Source organism: Solanum tuberosum, unplaced genomic scaffold (assembly GCF_000226075.1).
Source record: "Solanum tuberosum cultivar DM 1-3 516 R44 unplaced genomic scaffold, SolTub_3.0 scf00470, whole genome shotgun sequence".
NCBI classification, from domain to species: Eukaryota; Viridiplantae; Streptophyta; class Magnoliopsida; order Solanales; family Solanaceae; genus Solanum; species Solanum tuberosum.
Genome location: NW_006239390.1, coordinates 3958 through 25983, shown reverse-complemented (window position 1 = coordinate 25983; position 22026 = coordinate 3958). Strand labels below are relative to the sequence as shown.

Below are 22026 nucleotides of genomic sequence, written 5' to 3'. Positions count from 1 at the left end.
CCTTCGGATTATTGATTATTATAACACTTGCCTCAAATCTTTCAATTATTTCTTCGCTTTATTAATTTATGAAAAATTGAAGAAGAAAAAAATCATTGTTCTTAATTGTGTTCATCGATTTGTGAAAATTTGTGAAATTTGTGAATGTGATTAAGTTTGGTATATTGAATCTACACATTACTTGTTAATTAATTTAAAATTTGGAGTGAAGATTTGAGGCAAAAATCAGAAAACTCCATTGACGTACGAAACTGTCAAATTCGAAATGTTTTTGTAAGTTGCTGGGTTTGAATTCAAGTCTGAAAATTTTCATTTGCAATTACTAATATGTAGAGAATAAATTGAATCCTTTATGGAAATTCCATTGCTTAGTTTTTGAGTTTGAAAGCATTTAGATCAATGATTTGAGCTTATAAAAACTTAACGAATGAATGAGGAAACACGAATTCATGGACAATCATTGTTAGAGAGTTTCAAAGCTCAAGTATGAATTTTCGAATTTGTCGATAAATTCATCTTCTTGAGCGATTACTTCCTCGTCATCATCGGCTCGTTATCATCCATAGAAGATTAGGATTGTAGAAACTATCAATCCTTCTTCTCCATAGAAGTGAGAGGGGAAGTGATCCCCCATTAAAAGGGGATCATTTTGCTTATAAAAATAAATAAGTAATATATATATATAATAAAAACAAATGGTCATAGTTTAGGGGACATTTGGCTATTTTCTAGGAAAAAAGATAACTTTTCTCCGTTGATATTTTATTTGGGAGCATTAATGTGACTCTTCATCTCGTACGAGTATACACTTCATAATTACTCTTTTTTTGTTCATTTTTATTTGTCATTTATTCTTAAAATATATTTTTATTTTTACTTTTTTGACATATAAGAAAAGACAATTATTTTTTCCATATTTTGTCCTTAACATTAAATATTATTCTCCGAAATTATTTTTAAAAATCTAATATATAACATTAATTAATAGAGGTGGTATGATAAAATACTTATATCAATAATTATTTTCTTAATAGTATGACAAGTTATACAGTGACAAATAAAAATAAGCAGAAGGAATATTACTTTATGCGTACATATCACAACAGTATACCCTCAAAATTGGAGAAAAACATGATATTGTAGAATAATCCCCACTCTGCATTTATTGACAGTACTGTGCCAAGAAAAAATAACATTGTAGAATATTAGAGAAAATGACATAAATGGTCCCTAAACTATTACTTTAAATTTAAAATTAATTCCTTAAGTATACACTTAACAGATATAGTCCTTTAACTATCTACAATCTTGTCAAATTTGATTTGTATCTATTTTTTATACACATAATTAACAAACGTCGTAATTCAGCTACTCTCTCTCGAGATTTTCTTTTTCTCTCTTCTTTTCTTCATTGTCGCTACAATAAAGAAAACCCTAGATTCATTTCTTCAGATTTCACCATTATTGAAAGTTCAAGACAATGATTCTACTATCAGAGTATTGTGCAGTTTGGTGCTGATTTTTAGTGTAGTGCTGCTGTCTGTGCAGAAGTTTGGTGCTATTTAATATGCAGTTTGGTGATGTTTTTGGAGTTGTTTTTTGTGCAGTTTGGTGTTGATTTTTTTTATGGTTTGATGTTGTTGTCTAGCGATGTGTTATGTACAGTTTGGTGCTGCAATTTGATCAAAGTTTGATAGCTGCTATATTTTTTTTGTAGTTCTAAGCTATTTTCTACATAAAAACTATTGAAAACAGGGTATTATTGTTCAGTTTAATTGCTAATTTTTAAATTTTTCTGCAATTCTAGGCAGTTTCATTGATGTAATGACTGATTATTAACATGAAAATAGAATCATATTTTTTGCTTACAATATTTCCTCAATTGTGTTCGTTACTTTGCATTTAGCTTTAACTTGAATAAAATAACGACCGACGACACAATTACAGTAAGACAATGGAGAAAAGAATTGAAAAAAAAAAGTGAGGAAATAGAGAGACAATGGAGAAAAGAAGTGGAAAAAAAGAAAGTCAGGAGATAGAAATTGAATTAGAATGTTAGTTAACGGTGTTTGTTAACAGTTTAAAAAAAAATAGATATAGACCAAACTTGACAAGATTGTGGATAGTTAAAGGGCTATATTCGTTATGTGTATATTTAAGGGATTATTTTACACGTAGTGTAATAGTTTAGGTACCATTTATGTCATTTACTCTAGCATATTATTTCAACACTTTCATTTTCTTCTTATTAGTGGTGGATTTGGGTGTGGTTTTTTTTTCCGAGAAATCTAATATTTTTTTAATTAAATCTTGTATTTATATTGAAAAATCATGAATTAAATAAGAGGTAAATGTCAAAAACACACTTAAACTATTCCTTTTTTTTTAGAAAAGATATAAAGTGACACATGAACTTGTCCCGAATTTTTAAAAAGACACCTTAACTATGCAGGCGTCTTATTACCCCACTAAATAATCTTGAACTGATATTATAAAATCTTATTATTTTAACTTTTTTTCCTTTTTATTTTTTCTCCTTCTTTCTTCTTTCTTCTTCAAAAATTCATTGTCATCTCCATTGAAGTTTTTCACTTTCAATGTCACCATTTTTACTACAACTTCACCCTTTTTTTTTTTTACTACTATTAGTTTTACTCTCTTTAAGTTTAAAACTTTATCTAAATATTTTCTTACATTTCGAACAATTTGATAAACCCATTAGATTTCAAGATGATTAGGAAGTATCATATAGTTTTTTTTATCCGATTTTGATTAAGTTCTTTCAATTTTCGGGGAATTCATTGATTCTTTTAAAATTATCATTTCTAATTTTGAAGTTATATGAAAAGGATAATTGATGATACCTTCAAAATTTTAAATTTTCTTAGAAAAATAATTAGTTTTGTTATCAATAATTCAATAAAGTCTAGAAAATAGTATGAATTCGTTTTTATTAAAAAGTCACTAAAATAAAGATTTTGACTTGAGAAGAAGAAGAAAAAGAAAAGAAAAATGGGAGAGGGATTCAACTTGACGTGGGGGGTGGGGTGAGGGTGGGAAGTGAAGAATTAGAAAGAAAATGGAGGAATGGATCACTTGAGAGTGGGGGCTGAAAGATGAAATCAAAATTAAAATATGTCAAAAAGTAAGAGAGAGAGAGATAAAGAAAAAGAAAAAACTTGAAATGAAAAAAAAATACATTTTAAATTAAATTAACACGTGTCATGTAATGATTGGTGTGTGAACACACTTGCTTCTTAAAATCTGGGGCTGATCGAAAAATGATATAATAATATATGTTCAAAATTGTTTTGTGGGGTAATAGAGCAGTTGCAAAGTTAAGGTGTATTTTTGAAAATTCGGGACAACTTCAATGGTTACTTTATATCTTTTCTCTTTTCTTTTTTAGTTTCATATTTAAATTATTGAGAGTTTGAGTTTCATACCTAAACTATCACTTATTAGATATCTAAAAATAATAACTAACTTATTATTTGAAGGGATGAAGTAGGAATTTTTTTAAAATATATATATATTTTTAAAATAAATAAATTAATTGGGGTAGGTTGTATGGTGAGAGGAACTGGCGGACTGGGGTAAGAAAAATATTTTACATTTTATTTTATAATTTTTTGGGGTGAATAATAATAATTTAATCCCGAACTTTAATTAATACTAATAATTTATTTAATTTTTATCAAGGTGAAATATTTTGTCCATGTGGAGTGTGATGTAACAATTATTTTTTAAATAAAAGAGAGACTGTATTACACACACTATGATGAGAGTATAATAAAAGAGAGAGGTGTGTTTCTCAAACTAATAAGTGATAGTTTAGTATGAAACTCACACTCTCAATAATTTAGTATGAAACTCAGACTCTTAATAGTTTAAGTTTGAAACTAAAAAAAGAATAATTTATGTATTTTTTTTTTATCCTTCTATAATTATATAACGCTTAAACTTGACTCATTCATGAAATATATATAAAAACACTTAAATTTAACCCACACTATTTATTGAGAACTCAATAATAGTGTAAGCTTTTGATCCAATGACAAAAATGAGATCTGCTTATATTTGTTGCCCTCCCCTCCTTGATGAGGTTTCGATTCCTCTTGAACACTTATAATTAAATTAGATACGGATTCCGTGTCAGCACGGGCCCAATATATGTTACTCTTTTTGTTTTAATTTATTTATGTGATATATGTTGAATTTGAAGTTAACCAATTTCTTAACATGCTTTTATCTATTAGAGTCAACAAATTTTTTTTCAAAAGAACAAAATTCTTGTGCTTATGTGGATGCGTCGCTCAATTTCCCAAGACTAGAGAAGGGGATTTTCCTACAAAAGAAGTGGAGTGTCTATTGGAAGTTTTTTCCAGAACCTTATAAGGAGCTCAAGGGCATCGTACTCAGGGGATACGCACTCGGCACACTCAGGATTCTGTCTTTAGTCAGTTGGTAACTTTCTGAGCCTTAGTGCGCATGGCCTTGCTTCCTTTGCGCTCACCAATGAGCAGTGAAAGTCCCGGAACTTGTTAATTGACTGGCTGGCTTCTGAAAGCGCCTTTGGAGAAGCCTTTGCTTGTAACCAAAGCTGATGGGCAGGCCTTTTCTTCGCATAGGCCTTCTCTATAGTACTGGGGCTAACGCGCTAGGTCGAGTGGTTGCCGAAGCTTGCTTGTTAGTATAAAACTAACGAAACCTCAAACCAACCAATATCAAGACTCCTCCATCAGGTCATTTTCCGGAAACCAAGCCTTCTGAAAGAAAGCTCATTAGAAAACTCAGTTGACGAGGCCTGTCCCTTCTCCAGCTTCTTGTGGTCTTTCCCAGGCTTACCTTCTACTGGGTACTTTACCATCAGACCAACATTCTGTTTCTTCTCTGCTTCAGTCTGTATTATCAAGAAGTACGGGGGTTCTTGTAAGTGGGGTCAGCGGTTCCAGTGACTCAAGGAATAGGGCATTTTGGCACTGTTGAAGTTTTTTTTTTATATATATATAGAGAGAGATTTTTTAAGTTGTTAATTATTGTGATTTATAGTATTTTTTACGTATTTTTCACATAATATATATTACTCCTTTTGTGTTGATTTATGTGATACAAATGAAATTTCAAAAGTCAATCAATTTTTTTATAAATTCTTTTTGATATTTAAGTTATTAATTATTGTGATATATAATATCTCTCTCTTTATCCCAATTTATGTGGTATAGATGAAATTTTGAGAGTTAACGAAATCTTTTTATATATTTTCAAATCTTTTCAAGCTATTAATTATTACGATTCATAATATTTTTTACATAATTTTTAATATATATAGTGATAATAGATAAAAAAAGATTTTTAAAATTTAAATTACCAAACTACCCCTGACTACAAGCAGACGGGTTGACGAAGTCGTGCCTCCTTGTAGTCTCTTCTATAGTATATATATATAAGTAATAAAATATATACATTTGCGGGTTGAAATATACATATTTTAAATTTTGGATGTGTCGTGACTTTCAAAAGATTGCAAGTTGTAGGGACAATTATGGATCTGCTAAAGCATTTGCGGGTTGAAATATACATATTTTAAATTTTGGATGTGTCGTGACTTTCAAAAGATTGCAAGTTGTAGTGACAATTATGGATCTGCTAAAGCATGTCCCCACTCCCTTTCCAGAATACTTTATTTCTAAAAAATAATTGGTCAATTCATTAGCGTATGATGAGAAAAGAAGAACTTCATTGCTTTGAATTGGTAATATTTTGGGCAACGAAAAACTTGAGTCTGCACTTGAAAATATAAAAACATTATAGAGTAGTGTAGCAACATACATTTGTTTAACTATGGCTGTTTTTGCATCTGTATCATACTTTGTTTTGATAATCCCCTTTGTCACTTCATTGTCTTTCAATTTTGATAGTTTTAATCCCAATGATCAGAATATAACATATGAGGCAGATGCTTATCCAAACGGTGTAATTCAGCTCACCAAAAACGAGCAGGGTAGTGGTTTAAACGATAGCATAGGCCGAGCTACATATTCTAAAACACTCTATCTTTGGGACAAGGCTTCTGGGAATATCACCGATTTCACTACTCACTTCTCCTTTGGAATCAATTCACTGGGAAAAAACTTATATGCTGATGGTCTTGCCTTCTTCCTCGCTCCTGCAGGTTCAAGAATTCCTGATAAGAAGTCAGCCGCAGGAGGCGGCCTTGGCCTTGCAATTGATAGTCGACAAAATACATCGAAAAATCATCCTTTTGTTGCTGTTGAGTTTGACACCTTTAAGAACTATTATGATCCACCAGGTGATCATGTAGGTGTCAACATCAACTCCATGGTATCTGTTGTTAATGTGACTTGGTTTAGTAGCATTCCAAATGGTAAGAGAACTGATGCCTGGATTACTTATAATTCAACCTCAAAAAATCTTAGTGTTGTCTTCACCGGTTTCCAACCACAAGGGAATACCACAGTCACTTTCCTGCAGACTCTATCTTACAATATTGATCTGAGGGACTACTTGCCAGAATGGGTCACTTTTGGCTTCTCAGGTGCAACAGGATCCCTCTTTGCATTACAAACCATTTATTCTTGGAATTTTACTTCTTCTTTAAAATATAATGACAACATAACAGATCCATTTGTGCCCCTACCAAGCCCTGTGCCACATCCAGATGTATCCCTACCAACCCCAGATCCAGATCCAGATCCAGATCCTTCAAGCAAAAAACTGTCAGGACTAGTAATTGGATTGATTTCTGGCGGTTGTGTTTCGGTAGCACTATCTGTTTTGATATTGTTTGCATTTTGGAGAAAGAGGAAGGTCAGAGAATATGAAGATGAAGATGAAGATGATATTATTGACAGTTCCATGACTAATGAATTTGAAAGAAGCACAGGACCAAAGAAGTTCTTGTACAGTGAGTTGGTTAGATGTACAAATTACTTTTCGCGGGAAGAGATGCTTGGGCAGGGTGGGTTCGGAGGTGTTTATAAAGGATATCTCAGTGAATCCAACTCCTATATTGCTGTTAAGAGGGTTTCAAGGGAGTCAAAGCAAGGAATAAAAGAGTATGCATCAGAAGTCAGGATCATCAGCCGGTTAAGACATAAACATTTGGTGCAACTCATTGGTTGGTGCCATCAAAAAAGAGAACTTCTACTTGTCTATGAGTTTATGCCTAATGGAAGCTTAGATTACGATCTCTTCAAGGGAAGAAGCCATTTGACATGGTCAATAAGATTCAAGATTGCTCAAGGCTTGGCCTCAGCGTTGCTTTATTTACACGATGAATGGGAACAATGTGTGGTGCATAGGGACATAAAGTCGAGCAACATTATGTTGGATTCCAATTTCAACGCTAAACTTGGGGATTTTGGTTTGGCTAGGCTAGTTGACCATGATAAGGGATCCCAAACAACAGTTTTGGCAGGCACGATGGGTTACATGGCTCCTGAATGTCTCACCACTGGCAAAGCTAGCAAGGAAACAGACGTCTATAGCTTTGGTGTTGTCGCATTAGAAATAGCTTGTGGAAGGAAACCTATTGATCCTAAAGCTGAGGAGCATCAAGTAAATATTGTCGATTGGGTTTGGAGACTTTACGGGATGGGAAATATTCGTGAAGCAGTTGATCCTAGACTCTCATCAGAGATCAATGAAGAGGAGGTGGAGCACTTGCTAATTGTTGGTTTATGGTGTGCTCATCCAGATAACAATTGCAGGCCTTCTATTAGGCAAGCAACTCAGGTTCTTAATTTTGAAGCTCCGTTGCCCACACTCCCTCCAAACATGCCTGTACCGACATATTGCAGTCTGCCACAATATGGACCAACTACTTCATTTGCATCACCATACGACTCTAATGGTCCTGGGATATCTGAAATACACTCTTCAGGGACTAGAGACTACACTGGTTCTTCAAATAACACAGCAGCTTCTGCAGCATCTTCGCCTTCCGCATCACTTTTGTACACACGTTGATATTGTCTTATAAATGAACAGGTCTTTTATTTCCCTGCATTCAATCTTTCAATTGCAGTGTCCAACTTTTGGTCTATGTATTCTTTATTATTTCTACTTTTATGAAGATGATTGAATGAATCACAATTCTTGTTCAAAGTTTACATTAAATAGTGTAAATACTCTTTTCCTAAATACATGTCTCTTGAGCTTAATTGTAATCTGATTTGTGTACTTACATCCTGTATCATTTGTTTCCTCGTGGACAAAATATCTAGCTGGAAAAGACACATGTTCAAGAAGTGTGTGACCATCTCATCTAAAAGCTTAAGCGATTTTTGAGAGCGCACTTTTATCATTAATTTAGTTATATTCTCAACAAGGCAAAGGCCCATTGAACTGATTTTATGGAAAACATCAACGTGCATACAAAAGTGCTACTAAAGATGAAGATGAAGAGGCTGTGTTGTATGAAGAATCAGTATTGTGTGTATTCATTTAATATCATCGAGCATGGGTGATCTCAGGACAATCGGTATCATATGGTGGTAGATATTGTGATGAAATACAATATGTTGGCACAGGCTTGTTAGGAGGAAGGGCAGGCAATGGACCTTCAAAATTAAGGACATGAGTTACTTGCCTAATAGAAGGCCTGTAATTGTTTTCCAGATGAGCACACCATAAGCCAACAATTGGCAAGTGCTCCATTTACTTTTCATTGAACTTGGATGATAGTTTAAGATCAACTACTTTACCAAGATTTCTCATCCCATAAAGTCCCTAAACCCAATTAACAATGTTTACTTGATGATCTTCAGTTGTATGATCGGTAGGCTTTCATCCACAAGCTATTTCTAATGAGACAACACCATAGCTGTAAGCATATGTTGTTCCCATCTCCAAGTTTAGCAATTAAATCAGTACGAATATCCAACATAATATTGCTCGACTTTATGTCCCTATGCACCACCTATCCTTCCCATTCTTCGTGTAGATATAACAACGGCTAAGGCTCGAGCAATCTTGTATCTTATTGGCCAAGTCAAATGGATTTTTCTATTGAAAAGATGGGTATCCAAGCTTCCATTAGGCATGAACTCATAGGCAAGTAGAAAATCTCTTTCATCATGACACTAGCCAATGAGTTGCACCAAATGTTTATGTCTCCTGACTTCTGATGCATACTCTTGTATTCCTTTCTTGGACTCCATTGAGGCCCTCTTAACAGAAATATAGGAATTGTATTACCTGAGATATCTGTTATAAACCCACCCCGCCCAAGCATCTCTTCCTGCGAAAAGTTATTTGTACATCTAGCCAACTTACTGTACAAGAACTTCTTTGGTCCTGCACTTTTTTCAAATTCATTTTGGTGAGTTCAGTAAACTGAGTTCAAAAGGAAGAAACATGTATTTATAAGATACTTAGAACACTTCAAAAGATATGTTCTATTGATGAATTGGAGAATGAAAATACTATTGAAATTGAATCACAAGATGTCACATTTCTAGAAAATAATTTTCCTCAAAAGGGTAATAAATGAAAGTGAGACTCTTTACAAAATGTTTAATCCAATAAATTAAGAATTGTTTCCTGATCCAATTGAAAGTTTGAAATCCCAAAATCCTATGGAGGAATCTGAACATTAATTATGTAGATGTACCAGTGAAGGTATTTCGAAACAATCTTATGAGATTAAGGACCATGTTTTCTTGTTATCTCCCACAGAATTGGATGAACATGTTATAATACTCTAGAGGTTTGCCTAGGATATGATAATATTTCAATATTGTAAAATGACTTGATTGTTATACTATTCTCATCAATATTTGACTCTTGAATTTATGTTTTATTAGGGAATAAAGAATACTTGTTGCTTCCTCTAAAATTAGGACTTTATCAATTTCAACTATCCTGTTACTATCTTTGCTATGAAATGGTAATATTTTGCTGACGAAAAAAATTGACCAACTCCTTATTCTGCACTTGAAAAGATGAGAAAATGAAAGGGATATATTCAGTAGTCTAGCAATCTGATAAAACATTTCTCTAACTATGGCTATTTTTGCATCTTTATCTGCTCTCACATACCTTGTTTTGATAATCCCCTTTGTCACATCACTGTCCTTCAATTTTGATAGTTTTAATCCCAATGATCAGAATGTAACATATGAGGCAGATGCTTATCCAGCAAATGGTGTAATTCAGCTCACCAAAAACCAGCGCGATAGTGGTGCAAACTATAGCATAGGCCGAGCCACATATTCAAAAACACTCCATCTTTGGGACAAGGCCTCTGGGAATGTCACAGATTTCACTACACACTTCTCCTTTAGCATAAATTCACAGGGCATGAACATATATGCTGATGGAATTGCCTTTTTCCTCGCCCCTGCAGATTCAAGAATTACTGATAACTCAACCGCAGGAGGCGGCCTTGGCCTTGCAAATTATTATAGTCGACAAAATACATCAAGAAATCAATCTTTTGTTGCTGTCGAGTTTGACACCTTTAAGAACATTGATGATCCACCAGGTGATCATGTAGGCATCGACATCAACTACATGGTATCTATTGTTAATGTGACCTGGTTTAGTAATATTCCGAATGGTACGAGAACTGATGCCTGGATTACTTATAATTCAACCTCAAAAAATCTTAGTGTTGTCTTCACTGGTTTTCAACCACAAGAGAATACCACAGTCACTGTCCTGCAGACCCTATCTTACAATCTTGATCTGAGGGAATATTTGCCAGAATGGGTCACTTTTGGCTTCTCAGGTGCAACAGGAACCTACTTTGCAATACAAACCATATATTCTTGGAATTTCACTTCTTCTTTAAACTATAATGAAAACATAACAGATCCAGATGTACCCCAACCAAGCCCTGTGCCAGAAGATACTCCAAGCAAAAATAAGTCAGGACTAGTGATTGGATTGATTTCTGGTGGTTGTGTTTCAGTAGCAGTATCTGTTTTTATATTGTTTGCATTTTGGAGAAAGAGGAAGGTCAGAGAAGATGAAGATGAAGATATAATTGATGGTTCCATGACTAATGAATTTGAAAGAAACACAGGACCAAAGAAGTTTTTGTATGGTGAGTTGGCTAGATGTACAAATAACTTTTCGCGGGAAGAGATGCTTGGGCAGGGTGGGTTTGGAGGTGTTTATAAAGGATATCTCAGGGAATATGACTCCTATATTGCTGTTAAGAGGATTTCAAGGGAGTCAAAGCAAGGAATAAAAGAGTATGCATCAGAAGTCAGGATTATCAGCCGGTTAAGACATAAACATTTGGTGCAACTCGTTGGTTCGTGCCATCAAAAAAGAGAACTTCTACTTGTCTATGAGTTTATGCCTAATGGAAGCTTAGACCACCATCTTTTCAAGGGAAAAAGCCATTTGACATGGCCAATAAGATTCAAGATTGCTCAAGGCTTGGCCTCAGCGTTGTTTTATCTACGCGAAGAATGGGAACAATGTGTGGTGCATAGGGACATAAAGTCGAGCAATATTATGTTGGATTCCAATTTCAATGCTAAACTTGGGGATTTTGGTTTAGCTAGGCTAGTTGACCATGATAAGGGATCCCAAACAACAGTTTTGGCAGGCACAATGGGTTACATGGCTCCTGAATGTGTCACCACTGGCAAAGCTAACAAGGAAACCGACGTCTATAGCTTTGGTATTGTCGTGTTAGAAATAGGTTGTGGAAGGAAAATGGGCTTGGAGACTTTACGGGATGGGAAATCTTAGTGAAGCAGTTGATCCTAGACTCTCATCAGAGTTCAATGAAGAGGAGGTGGAGCACTTGCTAATTGTTGGCTTATGGTGTGCTCATCCAGATAACAATTGCAGGCCTTCCATTAGGCAAGCAATTCAGGTGCTTAATTTTGAAGCTCCATTGCCCACACTCCCTCCAAACATGCCTGTGCCGACATATTGCAGTTATGGATCAACTACTTCATTTGCATCACCATACGACTCCAATGGTCCTGGGATATCTGGAATACAGTCTTCAGGGACTAGAGACTACACTGGTTCTTCAAATAACACAGCAGCTTCTGCAGCATCTTCGCCTTCCGCATCACTTCTGTACACACGTTGATATTTCCTGCATTTAATCTTTCAATAGCAGTGTGTTGTTTTTGCTCTTCGTATTCTTTATTATTTGTACTGTTATGAAGATGATTGAATGAATCAACAACTCTCGTTCAAAGTTTACATTAAATAGTGAAAATACGTACTCCGTTCTTAAATAAATCTCTTGAGCGATCAGTGATATATTCGAACATGGATTAAAAGTTGAATTTGATAGAAGCAAAGAATCTTTAAGTGAGCTAGCTTGTACTAAACATATTTTGCATCAGAATATTGATAAACATGGACATTAGCTTGATTGCAGTCTGGACAGGACAATAAATCTGATTTGTGTACTTGTGTCCTGTATCACTTGTTTCCTCGAGGACAAAATATCTAGCTGGAAAAGACTCCAAATATGTTGAATTGTGTGACCATTTCATGTTAAAGCTTAAGCTATTTTTGAGATCACACTTTTATTAATATTTATGTAATGGAAAAGGATAAAAAAGAATGTCCTTAAACTATGTGAAATATATAAAAAATGTTTATACTTTGATTCAAAAATGCTCTCCGTTTTAGACTCTTTTCCGTTTATTTAATTATATTCTCAAGGCAAAGGCCCATTGAACTGATTTTGACTGAGATATTATTCCAACTTAAATTAGTGTTTAAATATACATTAGTTTGCTCCAAGTAAACATGGGGCAGTTTTAGTAGTAAATCGAACTCAGTTTTCTCCAATATAGATTAAATTTTTACCTGCCTCGATAAGTTACAATTTTTTCTGGTGTAACTTTATCATTTCAAACCATAAAAGCTCGAAAGAATTTGTAAATGTGACCAACTAGTTTGTTCAATACCAAAAGAAATGATGAAATTAGATTCGGAGGGAATTATGGCTTATTCAGAAAACATTTTCTTATGGGATTGAGCTTGGAGGAGGGTGGTCGGGCACGCTGGGAGTTTGAGGGTTGGAAGTGAGGAGCGAGGAGGAGATAATTATCATGGAATGTCACTTATGGAAAACAACTTTCCTATTATAAAGAAAATGTTCTGTTTCGCAATTTCTTGAAAAATATTTCCCTCTTGATCAAATTCTAACTTCTAATCCAAATTGGATTTTAGAATTGAATCATTCGTGAGACATGTCCTTAAAATACTACAATAACATACCCGAAGAAATACCATAAAGTGGAGTCTGAGGAGAATAGAGTGTACGCAGACCTTAGTAACAGTTAGTAGTATATATTTCTTATTTAAGTTTGAGAGAGTAGAGTGGATAATCAAGACAGGTATAAAATGACCATATATCATCTTTATAGATTTTTAATATATATATATATATATATGTAAAGTTTTATTAGATAAATTTAAAGCCTCATATATCCACCAATTTCTTTGAACCGGCCCTTGTAAAAGTTATAGGTGTATTGTATTAAATAAAAAATACATTGTTATATTTATACATAAGAGTCCTAGTTAAGTTGGGCAGAAAGAATGACAAAAACTAAGGCATAAATAAACATTAATTAATTCGTATTAGTAAAGTAAACGTTATCCTTCATTGTTAAAGATGCTTAAATCTATTGTCAATTAGTAGGATGTTTTTCCTTTAAAAAAGAACAAATTAAGCGAGTGGCGTAAAAGACGTAGGGCCTGTAAAAGCTTATTTAACAAAGAGGGGTCAATTTTGCATGCAGTAGGGATTTGTTGTTATTACAATACTTAGTGGAGAAGAAAGGGCTTACTAATTTGTGTGTGATGATGGGTTTTCTCATATTTACTCTTCAAATATTAATGGATTTCCTGGCTTGGTAAGTTCACTTGATCTCTTTCTCCATTAATGGTAAAAATTGAATCTTGTTAAGTAGAGTAGCAAAAAGGAACAAGATTTTAACTTTTTAGTACATATTTGCATGATTCACGCAAGTTGTTATATATTTTGCAGGCCCCTACTCGCTCTGGGATATCCTCTGTAAGTCTCACTTTCCTTTCAACTATTTTTGCTTCAGCTTTTAATGTTCACCAATTCTTTCAGATATGCTTCAATCCGGGCGATTCAGACTGACTCCAAGTATCACATGAGAAAGCTACTCACATACTGGATTATCTTTTCTCTTTTCCACCACATATTTGACAAACTTATTCAATGGTACCCCAATGTGCTCCATCTACTCTTAATTAGCTGTTAAATTCTTATGACACACTCTTTTTCTTTTTTTTTGGCTTCACGAGCCCGATATTCCGGATTCGCGCAGCATAGCGCTCCTCTCAAGGATTTTTCCATACTAGGGCCCGAACCCAAGACCAAGTGGTTAAGGGAGGACCACATCCCTTGGTGGTTCTTATGACACACTTATTTCAAGTTATATGTCTGTTCTTGCTTCTATTTCTTAAATTGCCTTGCTGAGAAGTTGAGGATTTCAAGATTTTGTTGAAGCATTTTGGGGAAAATTGTACAATATTCGTGGTTGAACATGAGAAACAACTCCACCAACATGGATTATAGTGCAGTGGTGGAACTGCTTCCCTTAACCAGAAGTTTCGGGTTCGAGCACTGGGTAGTGGGTATGGAGAAAATCTTGTTGGGAGTGCCACCTTCGAATAGGCACTGCACTGCGCGATCCAGATTTAGCTGGAGCTCCAATGTGGGCTCCAGACACCGGGTAGGAAATCCAAAAAAAAATAATAGATAGAAACAACTCATGTTGAATAGTATTCTAATGTCCTTCCATTTACTTTGGCAGGGTTCCTCTGTGGCCATATATTAAATTAATAACCATATGTTGGTTGGTGATACCGCAGTTTGATGGCGCGTGTTATCTTTATCAAAAACTTATTCATCCATGTTTGCTGGTGAAACTGCATGATGTTATCACTCAGTTTTATGGGTTTTGTTATGTTTACCAACGCTTTCTGTATGTATGTTTGTCTGTCAACCTTCAAATTGTGGCTGACTGGTTGAACAAGCCAATGGAGGATCCATCTCTCAAGAATGTATCATTTCTGACTACAGCAGAGAGGTATCTTGAAGAAAATGGATCTGATGCTTTGTTGAAACTTATTGCAAACAAGGTATGTCAGATGTTACTTCAGCATTGAGTAGCCAGTACATTACTAAACTGGACACACACTTGTATGTACATCAGCTAGTTATATGAGAATTAAGATTTTTAATCCATTTCAGTCGCCAAAAGTTAGATTCCCAACATTACATAAGCAAATGTATACATTCCACTGGATTTTATTGCAACTTTGGGCTTTACTATCGGTGTACTTATCATGATGTCCTATTTTCAGTGCAAGGATAATAATTTGAATCATCATGCAGAAGAGATCAAGACTACTGATACTAGTGTGGAAGCAGGAACACTTATCCCCAACCAGGTGCTTCAACTGTTGTTCCGAGCTCCCTGTACTGTATGAAACAATTTTTAACTTCTTGTGGTGCTGCTTTATATGCATTTTCACTCAATAATGAAAAAGAAAGTGGCATCAGCTAGCAGTTTTAGTTTGGATTGAATAGTGTGCATGTTTATGCAATCATGCACTATTTTTTGAAGCTTATTTCCAACAAATTCAGGAATGCTTTGTTGCCAGGGGTCAGGTCTGTCTGCCCTATGTCTGTGTTTCATAATTGGTATACAACACTTCCAGGATTTTTCCTGGATTTTTTTTTTAAAAAAAAAACCCGAAGGAATGCTATGTTTGCATAGATGCAGACATGCATGCAGTGTCCCTTCCAACTAATAAATTATTGAATGTACATGAGGAATAGGTTGTGTAAAGATTATGCAGCTATCAGTTTACTAAAATAAAGCATGAAAGAGTGCATTTTCCATTGTTTGTAACAGATTTTGTAGTAAAAATGATTTGTCATGAAACAGATTTTCCTTTCATTCCTTAAAATCTGGTAAATAACAACCATAGTGCCCCAAAACAGACATGTATAAGGGTCATATGGTAAATGGCATGACATTTTTTGGATAGATGGAGCATAATGGAGAATTGTAATTTTCCTTGATTTGTACTTCTTACTAGCTTCTTGGTACTGATTTCTAATGAAATTTTTGATACATTATCCAAAAATAACAACAACAGACACTGTGTGAAGGGGCTTGTCCTGTTTGGCAAAATATCAAACCGATGGAACACATGGCAAAATATGAAGCAGCTCAACCCAAACAGGTTGTAATTTTCAACCCTTGAATTTCCTTGGTTACTTTTTTGGAATATTATGATTTATGGGTTCACAAGTAAATCTCTAGATGCAATTTTTCAGCAAACAATAGGTGAAACATTAATCAATCTGATTAGTGATGATTGATTACAAGGAGAGAGCTTGAAATCCCATGTGAAAAGCTAATTAGCTGCTACTGATACTTCTGGTGGTCAAGTGAGGAAGAGTGCTAAATGAATATTAAGAATTAACTCTAAATGAAGGCAAAATTAGGCTCATCAATCAATGTAATTGTGCAAGATGGCAATTGATAATACACACTGAGATCAAGTGCTCATTTAGACCATGAAGAAACTTTGTATAATGCTAAAAAGAATCACCGAACAACCTGAAACTGAAGCTGGCAGACTTGGTAAAATTTATCGCTTTTGAAGTTTGCAGTTCGCACTAGATTCATCTATCTTTGTATGCTCTCAAGTGTTTATTTCTCCTGAGAACATTTGAAGCCACTAAAAGGGGAAAGAGTTGAAGCTCATTTTTTTTTTGTAAACATCAGTAACACATTTATTCTGCCTAATTCTTCTATAATCAATCAAAACTAATCCATATACCAGTGACTAAAATGTTCCCTGTGTAACTGCAGGTTAGAAGTGCGAGGGAAAATCTAATTTGGAGTGAGAAGAAAACGATAGGAATGCAGGTCAAGGAAACGGAGGTTCCAACAAAGCAGACAATCCAGCTTAATCAGGAACCAGCAAGACATGTAGCCGCAGCACAATCAGAGCACAGCAATAATGAAAAATTGGAAGAAACGGTCCACCTAGCAGGTGTTGATCAGCAAGAAAATCAAAAGCAACTGAAGAATGCTGATATTGCTGTTCATAATTCTAAGCTGTGGTGCCCTGGGGAGATTGCTATGGCTGCACATCTTGATGGGATGGAGCACTTGGCCAAACACCAATTATCTATGAGTTCTATGGCTGTGGCAGAGAGGTACCTTGAAGAGAATGGATCTGATGCTCAGGAGAAACTTATTACAAACAAGGTATATCAGATGTTACCTCAGCAATGAGTAGCCAATTTTTATCGAATTGATTCTTCCCAACACTCATTGTCAGTGTACCTATCATTATCTCCTGTTTGCAGTCCAAGGCAGAACGGATCCAGGCTACTGACACTTGTGATAAAGCGGGAGTACTCACCCCCAGCCAGGTATCTTTTCTATTAAGCCTCTGGAGAAACCGAAACCAGTCACACTTGCTGTTGTTCCTGACTCCCTATAATGTATGAAATAGTCGTTAACTTCTTATGCTGCTGCTTTTGGCGTTTTTACTTCATAATAAATCTGAAAACTACATTATCACTCGAGTACTAATTGAATGTCTTGCATAGTGTAATTAGTACATGATGCACTAACTTATGAGATTTTCTAATTTCCAGCAAACTTATGAAATGCTTCCTCTGAGTAGATGCAGTGTACCTTCCAACCCATAAACTATGCAGCTATAACTTGTCTTATATAAAGCATTAAAAATTATGAGTTTTCCTTAATTAAGAATAAACCCCATTCTTATCCCTTTTGGGCGGTTAATGAAAATCATTTCATCTTCACTTGATATCATTCCTTACAAATCCCCTATAAAAATCATAGTCCCCCTAAACAGATAGTGCGCGAAGAGGGTGGTCCTGTTTGTGAAGACACCAAATCTATGGAACAGATGGCAAAACATAAAGCAGCTGAGCCCAAAAAAAATTACATTGTTACTTTTATGGAATATTATGTGTTCACAAGTATTGCTATGGATGCAATTTGTCAAGCAAACCATAGATGAAAATGTTAACCAAGCTGCTAGGTGTGATCGATGACTAGAGGAGAGCTTGATGCTCCAACAATTAGGTTCTAGTGATGCTACTAGTGGCCAAGTTAGGAAGAGTGCAAGATAAACCTTAACTGTATATGAAGGCAAAAAATTAAGGTTCATCAGATAAGCTGAATGAGCAAGATGGCAATTGATTACGCACACTGGTACTAAGTTCATTATCATTTAGACCAAGAAGAAACTTTGTCTATGCTAAAAGAATCATCAAGCAACCTGAAACAGAAACTGTTGCACTTTGAATAATCAATGCTTTTTGAAGTTTGCACTAGATTCAGTTATCTTAGTATGATCTCAAGCCTTTGTTTGTCCTGCACATTTGAAGCCTGGGAGATTATTGAAGCTCTTAATTTTTTTAAACATCAGTACCACATTTATGCTATTCTAGTGCTTGTTTTATATAAGCAATCAAAAGTAATCAGTATGCCAGCTATTAAAATGTCCCTGTGGTACTGCAGGTCAAACGCCTGAAGGGAAATCTAATTTGGATCGCGAAGAATACAGCAGGCATGCAGGTCAAGGAAATGACATTTCCAGTACAAGAAAAACACGGTCCTAATGAAAAACCTAAAGAAAAGATTGAACTAGTAGCTACTGGACCACATGAAAAGCTGAAGCAAGTGATGAATTCCGATGGTGCTACACACAATTCTAGGCTATGGTGTGGTTTTTGTAACGTTAGATGCTCTGGTGAGATTGATATGGCTGCACATCTTAATGGGAGGAAGCACTTGGGAAAAGTGGTTATTTTGGGTCCAAACTTTTACCCTATTGGCAGAACATAGGTACAAAAGATACGAAGAGACAAATACTCTATATGGTCATGTAGATATCTTTCTGAACATCTGCACAACTTTATCAGAAGGTGGCCACATATTAAACTTGATATTAGCCTGTTCTTTTAAGCAGTTCTTTTCTCTGATTAGTTTTCAGATTCTAATTATAGTTACAGAATTACACTTTTTGAATGTACTTAGTGTCATTTAATCTACTTTGTGGGAGGAAATAAATGTTGCACGAGACAAGTAGACAAATCAAACTTCTTGTCCTGTCCAGACTGCAATAAAGCGACTGATCATGTCTACCAACATTTTGATAAAGAATATCACATGCTCTAAGCTTTAATGAATTCTTTCAGATGGATCGTTCTAGAATAAAGACTATGACTGATAGATTTCTTGTTACTCAAATTCGCCTTCTAATCCAGATTGAATTTGGAATTGAGTAATTCTTGAGACATGTCCTTAAAAAGCATAGCGTTATCAGTGTTTGATAGAACAGTTAAAATTACAGAAAATGTAATCCATTCAATCCTCTTTCATTAGAAGAGAAACAACAAAAAGTAAGAAAGGAAAAGATGGACACTGCTAATGGAAGACAAAATGCAGGATCTTAACAGGGCAATATTAACTTGGATACAAAACTGATGTTGAAGATGAAGATGCTGAAGAAAATGTTCTTTTTAATGAAGCATCAATGTTGTTTTCGTTTACTGAATGCTGGATTTGGGCAAGGGCGATCTCTGTACCGTTGGTTTCATGTGTTGATGAAAGTGAAATAGTTGGTAAATGGTGTGAGAAGCTGCAATATGTGGGCACAGGCATGTTCCGAGGGAGTGTGGGTAATGGAGCTTCAAAATTAAGCACTTGAACTGCTTGCCTAATAGAAGGCCTGCAATTACTATCTGGATGAGCACACCATAAGCCAACAATTAGCAAATGCTCCATCTCCTCTTCATTGAACTCTGATGATAGTTTCGGATCAACTGCTTCAAGAATATTTCTCATCCCATAAAGTCTCCAAACCCAATCGACAATGTTTACTTGATGCTCCTCTGCTTTAGGATCAATAGGTTTCCTTCCACAACCTATTTCTAACACGACAATACCAAAGCTATAGACGTCTGTTTCCTTGTTAGCTTTGCCAGTGGTGACACATTCAGGAGCCATGTAACCCATTGTGCCTGCCAAAACTGTTGTTTGGGATCCCTTATCATGGTCAACTAGCCTAGCTAACCCAAAATCCCCAAGCTTGGCATTGAAATTACAATCCAACATAATATTGCTAGACTTTATATCCCTATGCACCACACATTGTTCCCATTCTTCATGTAGATATAGCAACGCCGAGGCCAAGCCTTGAGCAATCTTGAATCTTATTGGCCATGTCAAATGGCTTTTTCCCTTGAAAAGATGGTGGTCTAAGCTCCCATTAGGCATAAACTCATAGACAAGTAGAAGTTCTCTTTTTTGATGGCACCAACCAATGAGTTGCACCAAATGTTTATGTCTTAACCTGCTGACGATCCTGACTTCTGATACATACTCTTTTATTCCTTGCTGTGATTCCCTTGAAACCCTCTTAACAGCAATATAAGAGTTGGATTCACTGAGATATCCTTTATAAACACCTCCGAATCCCCCCCACCCAAGCATCTCTTCCTGTGAAAAGTTATTTGTACATCTAGCCAACTCACTGTACCAGAACTTCTTTGGTCCTGCACTTTTTTGAAATTCATTAGTCATGGAACCATCAAAGACATGATCATCTTCTCTGACCTTACTCTTTCTCCAAAATGCAAACAACACCAAAGCACATACTGCAACCAAAACACAACCACCAGAAATCAATCCAACCACAAGTCCTAACTTACTTTTTATTGGTGCATCCTTTGGCTTGGTGTTTGATAAGGTTACCCCTGTATCTGTCATATTATCTAAAGAAGAAGTAAAATTCCAAGAATAGATTCTTTGAAATGCAAAGCTATTTCCTCCTCCACCAGTGAAGCCAAAAGTGACCCATTCTGGTAAATATTCCCTCAGATCAAGATTGTAAGATAGGTTCTGCAGGACAGTGACTGTGATATTATTCCCTTGGAGACTGGAGTTGAAAACCAGTGAAGACAACAGTAAGATTTTTTGAGTTAGAATTATAAGTAATCCAGGCATCAGTTTTCGTACCATTTGGAATGCTACTAAACCAAGTCACATTAACAACAGATTGCATAGAGTTGATATCGACACCTACATGATCACCCTTTGGGTCATACAGGTTCTGATAGGTGTCAAACTCCACAGCAACAAAATGATTACTGGATGAATTTAGTCGCTCATTATTACTTGTAAGGCCAAGGCTTCCACCTCTTGTTGTATTATAAGGAATTGTTGAACCTGCAGGGGCAAGGAAGAAGGCAAAACCATCACCATATTCAGCTCTTCCCTGTGAATTAATGCTAAAGGAGAAATGTGTAGTGAAATCAGTGAGATTTCGAGAGGCCTTGTCCCATAGATGGAGTGGTTTTGAATAATAGCTCGACCTATACTAGCATTGATATTGCGATTGAGGAGGTTTGTGGTGAGTAGAATTGCACCATTTTGTGGAGAAGCATCTCTCTCATAGGTTACATTGTGATCATTGGGTGTAAAAGTATCAAAATTGAAGGAGAGTGAAGTGACTAAAGGGATAAGAAAGAAGTATTTGAGAGAGGCAAAAACAACCATATTTTGGACAATATGTTAATCAGATTGTTAATGAATATGAAAGACATTTTCTTATAGAGAGCAGAGCAGTCTAAAATTGACCATCTCATTTTTCCACAGAACAGTTAAATTGGAATTTGGAACATCCCAAACCCTTCTTCACGGGAAAGGAATAAAGATCTAGATGCATAATTCCAAAGAGCAGTCAACTTGTAGAGTGTGTTTGGTATGAAGGAAAATGTTTTCCTAGAAAATGTTTTCTTGGAAAACAAGTTGATTTTTGACTTATTTTCTCATGTTTGGTTGGTGAGTAGAAAATATTTTCCGAAAAAGATTTTTAGTGTTTGATTTATGAATGAAAAATGTTTTTGAAAAATTTCTTTTATTTTTACTAGAGTAGAAAATAATTGTTGAAATTGAAAATATTTTT

General features: G+C 35.2%; 2 protein-coding genes and 2 pseudogenes across 6 annotated transcripts; 3 read left to right on the top strand and 1 right to left on the bottom strand.

Annotated features, from left to right (window-relative positions):
• Nucleotides 1-5667: 5667 nt before the first annotated feature.
• LOC102589852 (L-type lectin-domain containing receptor kinase IX.1-like) lies at nucleotides 5668-8118 on the top strand. The gene has a single exon (XM_006363899.2). The coding sequence runs from the start codon at nucleotides 5845-5847 to the stop codon at nucleotides 7990-7992; it is 2148 nt and encodes a 715-aa protein (XP_006363961.1). The 5' UTR covers nucleotides 5668-5844; the 3' UTR covers nucleotides 7993-8118.
• Nucleotides 8119-10029: 1911 nt separating this feature from the next.
• On the top strand, nucleotides 10030-12085 carry LOC102589518 (L-type lectin-domain containing receptor kinase IX.1-like; annotated as a pseudogene).
• A 1645-nt stretch (nucleotides 12086-13730) lies between these two features.
• LOC102587887 (uncharacterized) lies at nucleotides 13731-19207 on the top strand. Of its 5 annotated transcripts, none has more exons than XM_015303701.1 (9): nucleotides 13731-13874; nucleotides 14009-14035; nucleotides 14099-14212; nucleotides 14808-15135; nucleotides 15361-15480; nucleotides 16162-16248; nucleotides 16884-17285; nucleotides 17387-17452; nucleotides 18576-19207. In XM_015303701.1, exons 1-9 carry the CDS (start codon nucleotides 13822-13824, stop codon nucleotides 18900-18902), a joined length of 1524 nt encoding a protein of 507 aa, XP_015159187.1. In that variant the 5' UTR covers nucleotides 13731-13821; the 3' UTR covers nucleotides 18903-19207. The 5 variants fall into 5 exon arrangements, with proteins under 5 accessions (XP_015159187.1, XP_015159190.1, XP_006363958.1 ...); XM_015303704.1 differs by having other exon boundaries at nucleotides 13732-13874; nucleotides 14099-14726; XM_006363896.2 differs by having other exon boundaries at nucleotides 13734-13874; nucleotides 15361-15447.
• Nucleotides 19208-19404: 197 nt separating this feature from the next.
• Nucleotides 19405-21748, bottom strand: LOC102589192 (L-type lectin-domain containing receptor kinase IX.1-like; annotated as a pseudogene).
• Nucleotides 21749-22026: the final 278 nt, after the last annotated feature.